This window comes from Strongylocentrotus purpuratus, unplaced genomic scaffold (assembly GCF_000002235.5).
Source record: "Strongylocentrotus purpuratus isolate Spur 01 unplaced genomic scaffold, Spur_5.0 spur5_scaffold_18, whole genome shotgun sequence".
In the NCBI taxonomy this organism is placed as follows: domain Eukaryota; kingdom Metazoa; phylum Echinodermata; class Echinoidea; order Camarodonta; family Strongylocentrotidae; genus Strongylocentrotus; species Strongylocentrotus purpuratus.
Genome location: NW_022145603.1, coordinates 20,122,478 through 20,143,312, shown reverse-complemented (window position 1 = coordinate 20,143,312; position 20,835 = coordinate 20,122,478). Strand labels below are relative to the sequence as shown.

The 20,835-nt window shown below is 37.9% G+C and overlaps 1 protein-coding gene across 2 annotated transcripts; it reads right to left on the bottom strand.

Annotated features, from left to right (window-relative positions):
* Positions 1–4,207: 4,207 nt before the first annotated feature.
* LOC756469 lies at positions 4,208–12,788 on the bottom strand. 2 transcript variants are annotated; one of them, XM_030989405.1, is made up of 3 exons: positions 12,379–12,788; positions 6,945–7,014; positions 4,208–6,166 (listed from the first exon to the last, which is right to left on the bottom strand). In XM_030989405.1, exons 1-3 carry the CDS (start codon positions 12,412–12,414, stop codon positions 5,787–5,789), a joined length of 486 nt encoding a protein of 161 aa, XP_030845265.1. In that variant the 5' UTR covers positions 12,415–12,788; the 3' UTR covers positions 4,208–5,786. The 2 variants fall into 2 exon arrangements, with proteins under 2 accessions (XP_030845265.1, XP_030845264.1); XM_030989404.1 differs by lacking the exon at positions 12,379–12,788 and adding an exon at positions 9,430–9,703.
* Between the last annotated feature and the right edge of the window lie 8,047 nt (positions 12,789–20,835).

The following is a 20,835-nucleotide window of genomic DNA, read 5'->3' as shown; positions in this document are numbered from 1 at the left end:
ATATGGAGGAGGAGGGGGCAGACAGACAGATATTGAGAGAGAGAGAGAGAGAGAGAGAGAGAGAGAGAGAGAGAGAGAAAGGGGAATACAATAGGAGGATAGTGCAGTAAAAGCATAAGGGACAGGAGAAAAAAACTAATTAGTGAAAATGGTTTGAAAGTAAAATGCATAAGCATCTTATGACCAACAATTTCTTATTGAATTCGTTTGCCCGTTTGATGAACAAAGAGGGCGTTACTCTCAATCTGCCGTTCTGTGTAATTGGGGGTGTCGATTTGTATCCGTGGTTGGGGGGGATGATAGGTGCCAAAATATTTTCGGCAATGGATCAAAGCAATCAAGAGGTAGAAGCGTGTGGCAAGTTGCACCCCCCCCCCCCCAAGCGCGTAGCCAGGATTTCATTCTAGGAGTCCCCCCCCCCCCCGCAAAGCGCGGAAGCTCTGATGTTTCATTAGATGATTAAAGAAAGAAGACGATCACCATTCTCGACTCTTAATCCTTGTTTGAATCAAGTTCCCCTTCCTCCGCGCGTAGCGCGGAAGCTCTGACGTTACATCAGATTATTATAGAAAGAAGACGATTCGATGTACCATTTTCGACTCTTAATTCTTAATGTTTGAATCAAGTTCCCCTTCCCCTTCTGACGTTTCATTAGATTATTAAAGAAAGAAGACGATCCTATGTACCATTCTCGTTTCTTAATCCTTGTCTGAATTCATTTTCGCCCATTCCTGCGCGAAGCGCGGAAGTTTTCACATTAGAGAAAGAAGACGATTTGTTGTATCGTGTCCTTCATGAATTCAGTTTCTCCCCTACCGCGCGAAGCGCGGAAGCTTTGACGTTTCACTAAATTATAAGAGAAAGAAGACGATTCGTTGGACCGTTCTCGACTCTTAATCCTTGTTTGAATCGAGTTCTCCTTCCTCCGCGCGTAGCGCGGAAGCTCTGACGTTTCATCAGATTATTAAAGAAAGAAGACGATTCGATGTACCATTCTCGACTCTTAATCCTTAATGTTTGAATCAAATTTCCCCTTCCCCGCGCGTAGCGCGGAAGCTCTGATGTTTCATTAGATGATTAAAGAAAGAAGACGATCCTATGTATCATTCTCGACTCTTAATCCGTGTCTGAATTCATTTTCGCCCATTCTTGCGCGAAGCGCGGAAGCTTTAACGTTTCAATAAATTATTACTCTTAATCCTTGTCTGTATTCATTTTCGCTCATTCCGCGCTTAGCGCGGAAGCTTTCACGTTTCATTAAATTATTCGTAAAAGAAGACGCTTCGTTGTATCGTGTACCCTGACGTTACATTTGATTATTACGCTTAATCCACGTCTGAATTCAGTTTCCCCACTGAAAATAATTTGTGTGACAAATAAGTTGTGACATAATAATATTTCTCCAAAAATGAAAAATCTTTTAGGAAATATCAGGAAATGAAATGAGTGAAAAAAACAAAAATAAAGATACAATGACGTGAATTTTAAAAAGGGTGAACGGAAACAACATAACAACTAGAGAACTATTTTATAAGTCATACTAATGTCCGAAAATCTTTCTCCTTGTCTCTGATCTCATCACGAAATCGTCACAGAGTTCATCTATGTTTACACTGTCCAGGATTGTGTGATGTGCATTGCAGATTGCTTTTTTTGCGCTTTGCGCTTAACATTTAGCTCGTTGCTTTTTGACGCTGCGTCTTTGCATTTGGCGCACTGCATTTCTATGATGGTGTTGATTGAACAAATTGAATTAATTCATCAATTCCTGATGAAACCGTAATAACTATGAGCGAAAATTCAATTTATTCTTGTCTCATATACGGTTGTCTTATTTACTTCGTATACAAAGAGATAGCATAATGTGCATATTGATGGTCATCTTGCGAGTAATAACCATTAACTACTCTCATCGGGCTCTTATCCTTAATTTTTCTCTTCATTTTTTTTTTTTTTTTTTTTTTTTTGATGGTGAATTATTGGGGGGGATAATTGTACAGGCCATCCCCCCACCTGAAATATTGGGGGGGGGGGATATATCCCTCCCATCCCCCCCCCCCCGGGATCGACACCCATGGTCTTAAGCAAATTTGTATTGAATCCAATGAATTCGAAACATTGGTGTTTAATGTCTTTAGTATATATACGAAACGGAAAAGTTGTGCTATTAAGATTTGGTAATGGCAACATAAACACAGAGGATGGCGGGATGGGGGAAGAGAGAGAGAGAGAGTCTTTATCCCTAGAGACACAGTATTAGTCCGAATAAAGAAAGTGTGACAACAACAATCTCAGATCTATGATTTTATTATTTTTAGTCACTAAATTCCTCAAGTCAGATATAATTGTTCTCTTATCTATATCAGAAGCAACGACAGAAAACAAAATGCGTGAAATATTCAATTTTGACTAATTATTAGCCATATACATGTAGGTTTAAAGGCAGGGTTTACTACTGACGCTACTTCAAATTGACATATATTGCCATCTGCTCCTCACAATGTCCCGATGTGTCGACAGCCATGTCCCACAATGCATCACCAACTGCATGACGCGCGTGTGATGATGCTTGGATAATGCAGGAACCGGAAATCGCTCCATGTATACATTCACCAAAAGTTTACGCAATTCGAAAAAGACATTACTGCAGTGGTATATAGAGATGTTGGTAAAACACCCTTCCTTTAAAAATTCCCATCATACATTATTTACGACGGTGGATGAACGACCGTTTTAAAAAGAAAAAAAAGAAGAAAACCCTGGCCAATTTTGTCCAAGAATCAATCTAACTAAAAAAAATTGTAATATAAGAAAGATAATTTGCATCAAGCACAATTCACTTTCAGCCAATCAATGACATTGACAGTACCGTTCCTATGCAAACAAACGGTATGGGAAAGGAAACAAAAATCAAGATTCGCCTAAAATCTACAAAGGTAGGTCCTCCCAAGTCTAAAGGCTTGTATAGATATGGCGAGGTAAACCGCCGCAGAAAAAGAAAAAAGAAAGGAAGAAAAAAGAGCAGCGTTTTTTTTTTACGCGAAAATTAAAGGCAATTTCGCGCAATAAATTATTTGCTCGTATTCTCTGAGCTCTGTGTTAAAAAATACATAAATGTGAACTTGTGAAGAGTAGTACACTTCACGTCATCTTTAAAAATTAAAAAATCTCGCCGCGGTTTTGGCGCGTCATATCTGACCGAGCATTAACACGTTATTTACTGAAACAACAGCACACCAATCAGTACATAATATCATCATATCTATAATACAGTAGCGTAATACAAAATTTAATTAGAAAATGGAAGACTCTGATAATTGTTTGATATAAGCGGAGATCACTTTCACCTACCAAACGTACACCTGCCCCCAATCAAAAAAGTTACTCGGATTTCCCATGACTGAACATAATTTTGATTTATCAATCATGTTTGTGGTATAGGTTAACATGATCCATCAATATGTCTTTGTAGTACCAAATAAATTAACTACACAATCGGCCCGACATTGCCGACCAATGTCTTTGTACTAAATAATACATATAATAAGATGGATACAGTTTCAAACGTTCATCATATATATCGCTACGCGATTCCTTTCCAGCGATTAATAATAATAATAATAACGTTTTATTTACCCAGAGTAGCCACTTCAGTTATGAAACTGCTCTTTCAGCGGGCCCTGCAAAAACATTACCTTAGATAATTAAGAGGGGGTAAGAGGGCATTTTAAATTTTTTTTTTTTTTTTTTTGGGGGGGGGGGGGTGGGGGGGGGGGGGGGGTTCGAAATTTGAAAAATTGACATTTTGCTCCGTAGGGGGGGGGGGGTAAGGTCACTTTTTTAAGGTCAGCCATTGGCATAATCTTGCTTGTTTGTTTTTGTTTTTTTGTTATTTAAAAAAAAAATCAACAAAAGGGGTTGGGGGGGGGGGGGGTCGTCAAAAATACACACATAATACACACATAAACAAACTTAAGGGGGGAGGGTTAACCCCAACCTTTCTGATCGATTCCACATCGTTTCTTCTACAATGCAATCACATGACCAGAACTGGCCTTTACCTTTAATAGATGCGCTGTGAACTGCATAACGATAATTTTACCCTACACCTTGTTCAAGAGATATAGAGAAATGCCTCAAGTTACACAATCGAAATAGATCATTTTAAAAGAAGGGGAGGCTGTACAAGGCTTCTACAATTTTGTAAAATAAATTTTCTATTCGCTAATCGCTATCAAACATTATCATATTTAATACATATGTTTTCTAGGAAGGCGGAACGCGAAAGAATGGAAATAACTTACGAGCAATTAAGCTCTATGCGAATAGGTTATTCTAATCCGTGAAATATGCGGGCGGCATCATGTTTCGTAGTCAGTGTCTAGGCACGTAACTACATTAGTGCACACTTATCCAACTTCATGTTATGTAAACTGTAAAGGCAGACACAAGAGCGTATGATACTTATAACGTACATGTAAGCTACACATAATGACTCTTTTAGGGAAGTTAACAGTCAATTTTCCCTATTCGAAAGAGTGACGGTGTTAATAAATAAAACCACGAACGTGGATGAGATAGCAAGGTGAATAAATTGCACTTTTCTATATATTTCATTCTTAAAAACAGCTAGTTGTGTCACTATTTTCCAGATAACCATAGTATTACCCAACATGAAGAACGTTAGCTTACATTGGAACTACAATAATTTGACTGTTGCTGCGGCGACAAACATTTAGTTCCATGCTTTATATAAACTCATCGATTGGGATAGGAAATTGATAAACATGAGTAAAATATCAAGATGGATCCTGAGGTGAAAATAGATTTTCGGAAGAATTAAATTTGGTATTGTAGTATTTTCTCAAGAGCACCAAAATAACTTACCCAGGGGATATTAAACATGTAACCATCGACAGTAACATCAGTGACAATATGACACCTATCAGGATATCATATAAGTATAATAACGTAGGAGAAAGGTAAAATAAACGTAAACGTTTCTGAGCTAAAAGTATGTACTATACTGGCCATATTCACAGTAGAATAAATAAAACGTGATGAAGAGAACAATTGAATAAGCGTTCTAAATTAATTAGGCATGGCCCATTAGTTAGTGATAGCGACGGTTTATCATGTTTTCTGCATCCGGGTCACATTACAGATACCGACGACGGTTTTCGGTGGCGGTAACCAACCGCTAATGGGACAGTCATGGTCATATTGACGATGTATTTTGGCATGAAAAAACTTCACGTCTTTCACGTGCATTGTCCAAGTTATCTTGAGCACAGTCCCCATTTGGATGAATGCCCGTTGCTCCAGCTCTGTAATTTCGCTTGCGTCAATATTTCGTACTCATCAAGCCTATGAAGATAATCAGCGCATGCGCCATTAATTCGACGCAATGTTTCTACAGTTCATTTGGTATTCACTTTTTTGCACCATGCCACTATCACAAAGAACGCTTCAGTTGGTAACGCAGACGTGCGTCAGTAGAATGGTGCGTTGTGTGCAGGAAGCATGAACAACAGGCGTCAAACACATAAAGTGTATGAACACTTGGGAAAACTTACGTAGTGTATCTCAAAAAGAAAGATATTTACTCCAATCCAGGGGCCGTCTTGTAAAGAGCTGATATCAAGAGCTATGTACATATCTGATAGGAGACTGCAAACTTGCGATTGGTTGTAATATTTGCGATTTATTTGGATCGATCGCGAGGCTTGCGTCAGCGAGTCAAGACGCAACGTCAATAAATTACCGCAACACATTTCTTGAAACCCCTACCATGTCTCCCCAAGCTTGCTCTCTTTCTTCTTAGAATCTAGACGTTTCTTTCTCATCAAGGTTTCCTTCACACTCTTCTTTGGCATCATCAGCTTCTCATCATCGTCAAGATCATCGTCGCTATCGTCGGAGATCATATTCATGCTCATATCATCGACCTCGGCCCGCTTCCTCATCGCTTTCGGAATCTTGGGCGATTTCTGCATCTTATCGGCGACGTTCTGCCCTGCCCGGGTTATGCCGGAGCCGATGCCCGAAGCGGCTCGCTTGACGCTGTCGAGGCCGTAACCGAGGGTCTCCGATGCGGTAAGGTACATGCCGGTTGAGACTCGGCGAACGGTGTCCAGTTTAGTCTGCTCGCCCGGGATCGTCAACTCTGAACAAATAAAGGCAAAGAGGGAGAGAGATTTTTTGTTCAATCCTCGATATCAGTCAGTTTTGTATGTTTATGGTCTCCATATATTTCAATCATTCAATGTATTCTTTTCTAGTTTGTCGTAATAAAAATGTATTCATTACATTTAGGAACATAATTTCCAGCACATACTTGTTAGTAAATGGTACTCAGCCTTGCTTTTCTAAACAGCCCACCTACTTCATGACCAACAATTGAGAAGTACCTTGAGCCCTTTTCTCTACAAATGGAGTTCCATTGTCAGATTAAACAAAACTGTATCAAAGTAATGCCTGTTGCACACAAGCTGTCATATTACATCATTAGCTTTCCCCAGTCAAGCTTATAAAAGCAATGAGCTCATTTACAGGAAATTCACGGTTATGCCAACATTTAATTTTAAAATTATGCATTCACTTTTTTCGATGCCGCCGCAAACATCAACACAGTCCTACGTCAGCCAATAGGGACTTTTAGATTGAGCGGACGAGAACGGCGTGAACGTCCACTGATCATGCGTGTCCATGGCAAGCCGTTATAACATTTATTCCTATTCATTGATATCAAGAAATGATTTTCTGTTGTAAAGCAATGGTAATTCTTGATATCGAAAAATACGAATAAATGTTAAAACGGCTTGCCACAGCCACGCATGATCAGTGGACGTTCACGCCGTTCTCGTCCACTCAATCTAAAAGTCCCTAATAACGCCCCGTGTGCATTGAGCATAGGCCTAAAGATACCGTAAGTCTGTTGTTACCTGGTCCATCTGAACTCTCGAACTGACTACTGATATCTTTGTCTTCTTCCGTGTCTTTGTCCATTTCGTTCTAGAACAATGGGAAATAAAAGCAAACAGACAAATCAAAACTATGAATACATAGTGGGAAAAACATAATCAATATGCTATATATACATAATCAATATGATATCTTCGTCTTTGCCCGTGTATTTGTCCATTTTGTTCTAGAACAACGGGAAATAAAAGCAAACAGACAAATAAAAACTATGAATACATAGTGGAAAAAACATAATCAATATGCTATAAGCACAAAAATGTTCTGTCTACCACTGGCCAGTAGTTTGTTTACTGTAATCGTGGATTTACGTAAAAACTGTGTGCATTGATTCTGTGGATGTAAATACGTATATCACTCAACATAATTATAGGCCTACCAAGAAATATGATTGTAATTTCTAGTACGAAAAAAGAGAAAAATCGAAGAATGACGGCATGTTTAAAACAAGAAAGATTATTAACCCTTTCTTGTATCAATCGGCTATTAGAAGTCTATAGCAAAGAGAACGCGCTATGTTAATTTTCAAAAGGATGAGTATTTTGTTTAGCGTAGAAATCATGCTATTGTTGGTACGATTACCGTAGAATGCACGATTGCATAATCTTTACATGTCTTTTTGGTATACATAAAAGGTTCTCGTTATCTATTTTCATTAAAAAGGTAAATTCCTGGCTATTGGAAATGTCCAATTGTGAGTGAAGGGTGAACATATTAGAATGATGCAACTTCATAATCTGCTTTTGTGGAAAAGAGAGTCTAAATAAGGGATAATCATGAGTATAAGAGGGTAATCTATTATTAAACAGTATGCATTAATGACCTATTAAACCAGCTTTCTTCGTTCCATAATGCATTCAGGGCCATGAAACAATTATTGACGAGCGATGGAGTGCGAGCAAAACCATGGCGCGAATGATAGGCACTTATGTTCAGCCGAGTGTCCCATTTAAGAATTTTCTCATTAAAGGTATTACAAAGTTTTGGGAAATTTTGAAAAATGGGTGGATAGTGATTCTTTACAATTTTGATATATTTGGATGCCCCTGTGGATGTATTAAAAGCACTAGAAATTTTAGCCCCTAAAACACTTCTGCTTTCGAGAAAAATTGAATATAAAGATTTACCGGTGCTCCCGGTAAATTTTGATAAATTTCAATATAGCTCCTACGGCCGTACTATGGTAGCTGCGACCATGAAAATCTCAGAATATGTAGTTTTGGTATATAATTTGCGAACGGGAATAGCAAATCGGTCGATATTAGTCAAGAAACATTGTTTTATAGCTTAATTAAAATCTTGACCTTGAGAGGGAGCTATACAACATAAAGTGATTATTATTTATAATTTCATAACTTAAGACTCGATTTCGACCGTGACGACGATCACTGAATATTGTAGGATCGCATATGCTTCCAATATGTTCATTTGAACCAAATTCATGACCCCATACCAAAACTTTGTATTACCTTTAATATTGTCCCTGAGAAAAAAAGGAAAATAATTGTAACTATCTCTCTCTCTCTCTCTCTCTCTCTCTCTCTCTCTCTCTCTGTTTGTCTCATGCATTATTATTTGGAGTTATATTTGTCGTGTTCATGTGTATTAAATATTTCATATATAATTGCATATGATACACGGCCCTTTGTAAAAAAAAAAGAGAAGAAATAAAGCATAGCAGCTGAATGCGCTTTTTTACCATGTTTTATGAGGAAATGAATTAGTGAATGGATGTCTATCTCCCTCTCTCTCTCTCTCTCTCTCTCTCTCTCTCTCTCTCTCTCTATATATATATATTTCTCTCTTTTTTCCCCTTCAATTTGTGGGACCCTCCGACAGGCCATTTTATTGAAAATAAATCTCTGAATAACATATTTGAATACATGTAGAAATGAATATCATATAAAACTTCATAATAAGATACATAATGAATATTAAAACAAATAAATAAATAAATAAATAAATAACCCCCCCCCCCCCCGAAAAAAAAATATTTCTCTCTTTCACCCATTTTTGTTTCTCTCTCTCTCTCTCTCTCTCTCTCCCTCTCTCTCTCCTCTCTTTCTATTTCACCCTCTCCTTCTCTCTCCTTCCCTCCGGCGTTCTCTTTCATTCTTGGAAACCGAAACAGGGCATACTATTCTAGTACACTCGGTAATGTAGTATGCCAAATATCCCATTACATATACATATATCATACAGAACACAATCACAAAATGTTTTTGAAAATCAATATTTAAATGCAATTGACATAGCCTTCCGCGTTGCTTACACCGTAGTAGGCTAACATGAGCGAAAATTACCATACTACGTAATTCAACCAAGTTTTCTATTGACAATGCTATCATGACATCAGCGTATTGAAATTGTCCTTGAGTCTGATTTTCGAAAGTCTCTGCGATCATGTCATAAACACTTGACATCTCTATGATATATACCAGTACTCACGTATGCATATGATGTTGTGTACCCGGCAGAGAAATGCATATTTGTCAAGAGATTTCCCAACCCCAATCGGTTGTTTGATCAGAAAAATAAACATTGAATCCTTCAGATCCGTTGTCTGTAAATGCCAAGTGTATTTAGTTATGAGTAATGCTAATCACACCGCTGTCGTCCAAAAGGCCCCATGGAGTACCACCAACATGTGTTATAGTGAACACCCATATATAACGACCAGGACCCCGCAACACAGAGGTTCGCCATTGATAATGCACATTTTAGATTACGAATAATTTGATAAGCTCATTAAAGACTAAAATTGAAAGGGTATCCTTGTTCAACATACTGTCTGACCACCTGCAACTTTTGCGCAAGGAGATATTAGAATTGACACAGTTCAATGACTTTTGGTTTTGATGTCAAAACCCCGGCGTTTGGGAAACCAGGACTTAACACGAATGGATTATGGACGAGGAAATTTTGCGAGATATATCCTAAAACAAATATTAATTATAAATTTTGTTCAGTTTGCAATATGAAAACAACTGTTCACTAATGATATAAACAAACTTGTCTGTATAATTATTGTCCTAAAGAAGATGTGTACTTAATGACTCACTTTTTGCACTCTAAATGTCCGTCTAAAGACGCCTTACGTAAAATTGTATATATAGAGAGAGATATATATAGAAATAGGCCTTCAATGAGAAATAACTCGTACAAACGTTAAGAGGACAAAGCACTGTCCTCCAAATGACCATGTCTACCTAATGACTCATTTTCACTATCATGTCCGCCTAATGACGCTGTAAGATGTATAAACATGTATATTTACATATATATTATGGTGCTCGTTGGTATGGGATTGGCTAATGAAAGGCAAGTTTAATATTATGTCCGACAGGTAACATTATCTACAAAATTTACTCATGACTATTTTATGACGTAAATGACGTGACCGTGTATTGAATATATGAAATAATAGTTTTTTTTTTTTTTTTTTTTTTTTAAAGATTAATCAATAAACGGTTAGTACAAGGTGTGTATACCTATTATATTGCGTGATTAATATTCATCGTTGGCTCGGCTATATAGAGTATAAAAGAACAGGTGTACATTTTTTATACTAAATATAGCCTGTCGTGCTACGAATGGAGTCATATGGTGATTTCCCACCCGAATGGTCACGTGACATATGGACCATGTATTCACATCGAAGTGTAATAACAAGGTTAAGGTTTCACGAAACCGTCGGTAGACAACTCCCCCAGACAGCCCATTGAAACAGTGTATCAAAATTAATGTGCCATCAGTGGGATGTCGGTGAACTTATTCTTATTACGGTTCCGTGAAACCACCCCCAGGGTCTGCCAAAACCAATGCATGTCTACCGTAGCAGTTATCCTCATGGTAGCTCTGTAAAAATGTATGTCTACATCCATGTTTTTGAGGAGCCTATTACATCTTACGCTATATAACACGCTTGATTAGATAAGTAGTCGGGCCTCTGGATGACGTCACAATGCAGATTATGGTGTACGATGCATTATTGTCGAGAAATTGAAAAAGATGAAGGATTTCACCGTATTATTGCCTAAAGCATGCCGCTGATTTTGGGATTTTAGAATGAATGTGCTTAAGAGTCGGAAAAATTATCTCTTGATTTAGAATATGGGGAGATGATGAGAAATAGACAAGGAAAAATTGGTATATATGAGAGTTATACAGTATATATATATATATGCGACCTAATCAATATTTCCCTATTGGCATTACAGTTTAATTAGGTTAATGATATATGACTATTTTCGAAACGAGACAGTATTTGTTTGTACCACGTCTAGTATTGCTGTGTAATATCTTTCTGAATATGTTTGATGGAATTTTGAAATTTATGCTTTTAGATGTCAATGTCTTCATAATTATTCAGGGCCCCATGTAGACCACTATAATATGGGCGAATAGGCTACCCTGACAAAAGAATAGAAATACATAAATAAATAAATAAATATCAATGATTTAACGATTCAGCAAAATAATTGCGTACATGTTAACACTAAAGAATAGTAATTGAGAAATGGTAAGGTTGATAAAACAGGAGAGAAGAGAGAGGTAGGGATAGAAAGAGAGAGAAAGGGAGAAGAAAGAGAGAGAGAGAGAGAGAGAGAGAGAGACAGGAAAGAGACAGGGGAGATTAGAAAGATATAATATATATAGAGAGAGAGAGATAGAGAGAGAGAGAGAGAGAGAGAGAGAGAGAGAGAGAGAGAAATATAGAGAAGAGAAGAGTCAGGATGGCAGAATGAGTACAATAAACGAATGGATTAAATTGGACATGGCATTACTGACAATATAAAGACGATCGCAAGGACTTTCGAGAAATCAACCGAAGGGCAACTTCTATACCCTTTTGTGTTAGCTTTAGAAACCATGTTTGGATTACATAATAATTGTCATTGTAATGTTTTTGTGCTTTTTTGTTAGGCGATTCACAAGGTTATTAAAATTGCCTTCAAGTTGTTCTTATGATATAAACATGCATCATATTCCGCTTATTTTTTTTCTCCTTATTTCATTTGTAAGTTCAACATATTTATACTGTAGATCAAGTTATTTGTTTAAAATTTATCATCGCTCCAGTTGACAATAATAGGTCTTACAACATTTGCGCATGCACAAAATATGTACCGCGTCAAATTTATACATCAACCAAATTCTCAACAATCTTTGCCAACATTATACCTAACACTAAACCTAAAGCTAATCTAACAACCAATTCCAACCCTAAAGAACCCTTATACTTTAGACGACATGAATCCTGGAGCAATATACCCGGAGTAAAGTCGGATCACCACCAATAATTTTCTCTATCTCAGTCGAACGTATAACACAATAGCAAAACAATGTGCACCATCTCCACTATTCCTTAGACAAATATCTTATCTGCCAACTCACCAGAACAACGCCGTTTCTTTCCATAGCGGTCGTCATTTTTGCATCCCGTTTCCTACGTCGCCAGTCAGGAATTCCTCTTTCTCAAGTTTCCCTTTCTCATCAATATTTTAGTAAAAAAAAACTTCAAATCACCGGCGACATTTTAGATGGTAGTATCAGCTCCTATCAACTCGTAATGGTTATTGTAAATGGCAAATTGTGTCAAAATCGTCTCCTTATCTCGGTCGGTCGTAGAATTCTACACAAAATAGATCAAAATACTACTATGTAGAACAGAGCATTGTCAAAGCAGCTTACACCTGTTTTACAAGTAGAATTGTCAGTTATGCGTGTGTAATATGCCCGCACGAAATGTCGCAGGCATGATATAATACGAGTACGTATAATATTATTGACTATTTTCCTCACATGGCACGATGGCATAAGTGTATCGCGAGCTGTACGGTCTAATTATTATATATCCAACATCCATGAAATAAGCGTTCAGGTGTAGTCTTATTTAACAGACTTAGGCGCATCTCCCGTTTAAAGAGATTTCGTGTGTGTGGGAGGGTGTAGGTTTGGGAAGGGGAAGGGTAATTTGACTCTTTTGGATTTTGATAGTTGTATATTTATTTATCTATTTTCTTTTATTTTATTTTCAGGCAAGATGATAACATTGCATAGAAAACATCACATGGTTGACAACACGATATAACATTAACAGTATGATATTTAGCCTGGGGATCACCTAAAATAATTTAAACAAATCTGTCTAGAGGCTCTCCACATTGGCTGGTGCATACAATAGACAAAATATAAAATACAAGAAAAAATATGACAGAACAGACTATGTATACGAACAGTGAAATAATTGCGTTTAATGTCTTGGTGTGTTTCATTTTATTTGTTTTTTAATTTTGTTTTGCATGCGTTTTTTTAAATTTCCTCAGTAATCTGCCGTCTTTCTTTTTATTCAGCTCTTCAATGATGAGTAAGTGTATTCAATCATGCTGGTATTTATCGCCGGGTAGATTTTATGGTTGTGCAGCCATAAGCTTTTCCACGCACACCTTCTTAACCTGATATTTACTTTTAATGAGTCAACGTCGAAGCATGAATTGATAGCCATCTCATGAATATTCATCAAGCCTGCCATCTGTTGATGTTAACCATACAAACTAGTACATTGCCTTTATTTTAGTTGGATTCGCTTTTTTTATGCATAGTATGTATCCTACAAGCTCGCAGTTTCAATGTTGAATTCAAAACAATTATTATTCCATAAACGTGTTAATTTCTTGAACAGTTCCGACTATTCAGCACGTCCTATTAAAAAACGATACACATAATACATGTAAAAAAAAATATAGTTAGATTGAATATTGATTTCATATGCAAAACTGTAATGAAATAAGAATTCAAAAAATATATAAAAAAGTTCCAATTGAGGTGGTCGGGTTTTTCTTTTACTCTTTTTTTTCTTCTTCATAAATCAGGTCGCGTATGAAAAGGCATTTTTTTTCCTAAATGGTTGAGATGTACTATTCAAGAAGTATATGACATCAGAAAGGGGGAAGGGGTTCAATCGTGACTGAGCCCGTAACTTGACATAGCGCCACCTCGTGGTTGTATAGCGTTAAACAGGTGGTTTAGACTCGTTCAATGACCAAGAGAGAGTTTAAGCGAACTAACCACTTCGGAAATAGCGCTTATACAAATGCCCCCCCCCCCCCCCCCACTGATTTAAAAAAAATCTTTAACACATGGAGACGCTCCTTAATTTCCTTAATCTATTATGAATATATAAAACTCAGTTAAAATGTTTCTGTCACGCACTAACACTTTTATCTATTCCCCCCCCCCCTTTTTTACTGCAAATGTTTGAAAGATTACCAGTGCCCAGTCTAATTTACGCGCTATACTTCCGATATCGCCCCTACCACCAAAAGCGCGCTGTCAATTTCTTACCTGTTTTAGATGTACGTCTCTCTGATTTTGATTTTGATTTTTTTCTTTTAAGACCAATGGGGTTAATCCGGCATAGGTGAGGGCATAACACGGATTTTCAATGCACGGCCTACATTAAATAATGATAATATAAATAAGCGGTTATATCCATATTCAACGTTGATTAGGTGGCATGCCCTGTGACCTTTAACCCCTCTTCCTTTTCCTCACGTGAACAAAATGTACTTCTGAATTTAATATTTAAATTTATTATTTGCTGAATATGTTGCCATGCAATGTATTCATATCGTAGTATTGGGTAATCAACCTGAATATGTGAAGTGGGTTGAATTTATGTTTTGGGCTGGTAAAAATGTAGGTTATATGAAAGCAAGAATCAGGTGTTAACGCTACGGATTTCGCTTAAACATGGTAACTGCATCATCCTGTCACCTCCCCGGCCTACGTAAGGTGGTTGAATTGAGTGAGCCGCGCCGGGATCGTTGAACTGTCTTGACCGTGGCGCCCGCTAAGAATGAACGTTGGTATGTTAGAACGGTATTGCAATTTCGATTGGGTTTTGATCTTGTTAGAGTCAAGATCCATCTAGATTTTAGGCTTTCGGGGAGAAGTTTCAATTGCTGTAAAGATATTTTTGGCTTGCACCCAGTAAATAAAGATCACGTGCTCGATCTTCTTGAAAAGGTTGTTGTTCAGGAATCGTTACACATCTAATTGTCATGAAAATATTGACTAAATAATGTTGAACTGTTTTTGTAATAGCCATTAATCTCTCTCTCTCTCTCTCTTCTTCTTAATCAGTATTGATATAATGGATCATGGCCGTCTATGAGTGTTGCTATTAAAGGAGAATCAACCAACCACAGGATGTATGAGTTGGTCTAGTGGTAAGTTCACCGTTGTCAGCTCTCTGTCTTCGCCTACAAACTGGCTCTGGCGGGGTCCCGGTTCGAAATGAGCCACGTCTTTCGGATAGTGACATGAAAGGCTCGTCTCCAGACGTAAATAATCATATATGATTGTTACACGTATGTAAAAACCCGAATACACACACATACGCACACACAAACACTCACAAACGCACACACACGTACGCACACGGGCGCCCACACACTCCTTTAGTGGAGTCTAAAGGAAAACATTTGGTGGAGGATGCTAGATACCTGTACAGAATGAACCTGGGAATCGGAACTAAAAACACATGGGAGCTGCAGCCCGCCCCCTTTTCCCTGGTCGAAGAATGCCCCGATCCTGATTGAATAAGGTCTACAACATTCGAAGGTGAATGCTATTTCTCCTGTGTAAATTAAAGGATATTGCCATAAGTTTATCGCTTTATCGCTATATTTGTTGCTCGAAGACGAACGTTTTATTTAGATATTCAAACCTAACTCCCGCAGTAGTTAGAAATATTCAATATTAATATTATTATATTCCATTGGTATAGGACGCTAATTGAGTCTTCTGTATATCGTAGGAGGATCATTCTTATTAGCCTAAATCCCTTATCGTAAGATTGTTGCATTTGGAGTGTACGCAACAAGAAAAGATTAGTTTTACTAGAAAGGACGTTGCCAGGCAAATAGTTAATTTGTTAGTGCTGACGTTACAAATAGTTCACCTTTTCCCTAGGGAAAAAGTGAAACATTCCCCCCCCCCCCCAAAAAAAAAGCAAAATTCAGCGAGCGTACGGGATTTCAAATGCCTCTAGTGGGCAACTCCCGCTGTGACACGGCGCTTACGCCGTGTAATTTACGCTGAGCCGCAGTAACTGCACTACACCACTGTAATACCTATGGCCCTTGGGAGAATAGTATTATTTGATGTTCCTTTGATGCGAATAGTTTTAGCTAGATCCTCGAGTGTCATTGTATATTTGTATATTAACGTCCTCTTTGATATAAAATATTTGGATATCATCATCCCACGTCCACACACCCACACTATAACTCTTTCAGGACAGGATGTATCTCTACGGTTAAATTAATCACACATTTTTATTCAAATTGGCAACAATAATATGTTTCTCTTATTGCTACATTATTAATAAATAAATGTAATGCCTCTGGAAACAATACACATGGGTAAAGGAATGTTGTCGAAAAAATTGATTATTTTCCTTTTCAACATCCCTGGCATCAAACGCGAAATAGCCATGAAACAAAAAATGGACGCAGTGTGTGCAAAAGTTCTGCTCTTTCTATAATTTCCAGGACTCTGAATCAAAATCATGAGCGCAACCACAAAAATGTGTAATATAATGATTTTCGCGAAAGGGCTTGCAGAGAAATGTGTAATGGTTTGGGACGTTCCAACCATCATATACTATTATTTGCATTATGACAACTTCATCATACTCATAACAAGATCAGGTTTCAAACTGTTAAGGCCAAGTCTCTTTAATTCTACTTACTTCATACCTCCTCTCTCTCTCTCTCTCTCTCTCTCTCTCCCTCCCTTTCTCGCTCTCTCTTTCTCTTTCTCTCTCTCTCTCCCTCTTTCCCTCTCTCTCGCTCACTCTCTCTTTTATTCTTTAGTGCACTATTCTTATGCTTGGACACGATAAGATCAAGTATCAAACTGTTCTGGCCACGTCTCTTTTATTATACCCACTTCATATCTCATCTCTATCTCTCTCTCTCCCTTGCTCTCTCTCCTTTTCTCTCTCCCTCCCCTACCCCTCTCTCTGTCTCTCTTTCTCGCTCACTCTCTCTTTCTTTCGTTAGTGCATTATTTTATGTTTGAACACGATACTCTTAAAGCATGTTAAGTGTTTACCCCTTCTGTCACAACTTAGCTATGACTGATAGTCGAGGTTCTTTCCTTCATTAGAGTTCCGTTTTCCGCCAATCGATTCCTTTTTCTTTCTTTCTTTCTTTTTTAGTAATTGGTTTTCCTTTAAAACAGATGTCGTTTCATTTCCCAGAATCTTTACCGTGTCAAGAGCTTTTGCTACTTCTGGATATTTCCTGGGATTGTCTCATTTTTTTAACATGTTTACTAAAACTCCCATTATGGCTATTCTCTTTTCCCCTTTTAATTCCATTCTTATTTGTAATACTTCTGTTTTATTCATTTTCTTTTGGAAGCTTTCTCATTTTATTTCTAGGATTGAATATTTTGTTGCAATGTTTACTAAAACTCCCAATATGGCTATTCTCTCTTTCGCCTTTAATTCCATTCTTATCTGTAATACTTCCGTTTCTTTCATTTTCTTTGGGAGGGTTGCTTAAATTATTTTCAGGATTTAATTATACAATTCAATGTTTATTTAACCATCTCACAATTTGTCATTCAGCTTTGTCGTTTCATCACTTCATATTGAACTATTAATTACTTTGAACTCATGTCCCTTAACTTGCCACTTAAAAAAATTGAATTCATTGTTAGTTTTTACGAGGATTATTATATTAGAAGGAGGTGGTGTGGCGCATTTAAATCACCTGACTGCAAAAAAAGACTGTCACCAGCGTTTTGTGTAAGCGCGCTCCTTCATCTGTTCTCGGTGCAGGCTCATTCCGTTCCTCGGACAGAATGTTAACGGGAGGCCCCGCTTGTAGGAGAGTAGCACCTCATGCACGTTAATACGCTACACTTCTCGCAAAGAGTAGGGTGTAAACCTGGTGTTTAGTGTGCCTGCATAAACAACTTGCAATATTGCTACAAATCGTCGTGATACGCTGCATAGCCCTTTTAATATTAGCTGAAGAAGGCGAAGAAATTCAATTTTATTTCATTCATCTTCATTCATCTGCCAGTGCTAATTGTTCTGCAGTTTATATTAGGTAGTTATGAAGCGTGATAAATGACTGTTCGGAACGATTAAAATGTGTGTGTGCCCCTTTTTGCATAGGATTATTTACACCTCCTTCTATTCCCAATGTTATTTCATCCTTGCTTTACTTATTTTCTGTCTTTCTCTCTTGCTTTCTTTCTTTCGCGCTCTGTTTAACGTCGTTCCATTTTGATTATAATAAATGGATTTGACAGCGTTCAAATCGAATGAGTGCACAATAACGTTAAGGTATTTCTTAAATTGTTTGCAATTCATTAGGCTTGTGCACTCGAAGCCAATGACATTTTTTATTTCATTTAAAAAGACATATGTTGTGTAACACCAAAACATGCAAGTACGCTGATATAATATGGCGTTAATATCTAAGAAATGTTAAAGCGATCATTGCAACTGTATTCTTCGCGATTTATTGAAATGCCGCCCGTCTGATCGATCGCCAGTAGGATCATTTCCGCATTAGAAAGTATCGTTTGCATGCAAGCGTAAGCAGAGAATCAGCGATGCTCGGAGTGTTTAGCGATTATCCTGTTAAGTTGCCGTAACGAATCTAATCGAGGAGGAGTTCCATATACCGCCTTCACAATCGGCTTAGCACGGGACGTTAATTGATTTTCGTATCAGCTTTAGACATTTGATACTACCGACGTGGTAAAATTTGCCGAATCGGATGTACTTGTATTGTGGAATGTCAAACGAAGACTGCGAGGGTATAACCGTTTAGAAATGCATGCTGTGTAAAGTAAATTCCAATGCAACCTCTGCCGTTGTAACTGTAACGGAACAAAATACTGAAAACATCCATATCGGGCTACCTTGCGGGAAAAGGTCGTTGTTTGAAAACGCTGAAAGGTCATGCGTTGTTTAGCATTGATTCATTCGATGAAAGATGGGGTAGGCATTTAACACCGTTTCTCGAATTGTTTATCCAATTGTATTTTCAGCATGGTTTGGCACAGCCACCCCCCCCCCCTTCTTGAATTTCGAGAGAATAATAATCTATATAATTACAAAAGTCAAGACATAAATGATTTTATCAGTAGTCAATATCCAATAAATAGCAAGAGATCAAAATTAAATGACCGTTATTTAATCAATAATATAATTAATTATAGTATTAATAACAAAACGATCTCCGAAATACCTAGTCAGCATGATGTACATATGAGATAGGCCGAGTGCTAAGAACTTGGGAAAGAGTAGGGGTATACCCATCAAATATAAACAGATGAAACCATCCATCTCTCTTAGAAGCAGGCACGTAGCCGGAGTTTGATGTTTGGGGGGGGGGGGGGGGACACATACATGTTATCTTTTGAGATACAAAAAGGGGTCTAAAAAGTTCAACCGATCTTGGAAAACGTGCCCCCCCCCCCCCCCCCCCGTGGCTACGTGCCTGCTTAGAAGCACGGGGTTGGTTGATGTGTGCGTGCGTGTGTGTGTGTTTGTGTGGGTGTGTGTGTGTGTGTGTGTGTGTGTGTAGGCCTATGTGTGTGAGAAAAGAGAGAGAGAGAAAGAGAGAGAGTGTGTGTGTGTGTGTGTGCGTGCGAGGGAGATGGTGATACAGAGAGAGAGAGAGAGAGAGTGTGTGTGTGTGTGTGTGTGTGTGTGTGCGTGCGAGGGAGATGGTGATATAGAGAGAGAGAGAGAGAGAGAGTGTGTGTGTGTGTGTGTGTGTGAGATTGTGTGTGTGTAAGTGTGTTTGAAGGTTTATTAACGATTAAATTTACAAATGGAATACAATTGAATGGAACTTTTGGGATATCTACCCTGATTTCGTTAGGACGTAAGCGTAATAAAACGGCTCGTGCGTTGAAATTTGGAGAAATGTTTAGGTGTACTCCTTCGCCACCCACAAGCAAAACAACATAAAAAGATGACTCATACCTCGCATCTGCTAAATCCTTGGCATATTACTTTTATAATATGCACAACGAGTAAGATGACGTTATCATTATGCCTCATAAACAAAGTCATAATACCATGCTAATAACTTTCCTCGCCTTCATTATGACAGTGCAGCCGCACTTGCATCCACCATAACCATTGTCGACGTCACAGTTTGTCTACGTCACAGGCTCGTCAGAAGCGTGAGATCGAATAAACTGCGTTCGCGATAGCCGCGATCAGCGATTAAACTCTCAATGTGAGTAGGATCGATAATGGGCACCATTAGGAATGCGAGAGAATTTGTCAAATGGCCCGTTTTAATCCGCGTACTACGGTGTTATCTAGTTGTTATAATGTGTGTCATGATATATCTAACCTCGATACCTAGAATGAGGATGCAGAACAGTGACTTTTTGACCTACCTGGTGTGATGTAATTGGTAGAAAAATACCCAGCATGTCGATAGTTCTGTGTCCCATATACTTTTGGGGGTATTACATCTTGGGTGATTAATCTCAATATGTTTTGAACGGTGATGATGATTGAGCAAACGTTAACCAAAGGGAAATCCAGTTGCCAACATTTTTGCCGGAAAGATAAGTACCATGATGTTGGAACAATCGTACCCATTTTGTTCCTTTACAGTTTATCGTACAGTGTAATTATTAGTAATTACACTTGGATTAACGTTTTCTTACCTCTTTTCACGACGTGATTGTGAAAATATGATGTATTCTTGATAGATAAGTTTTATATCTTCGCAATACTTTTTTGATAAATCTAAAGAGGCACAGAGATGTATAACAAAAGTTCTGAGAAGATAT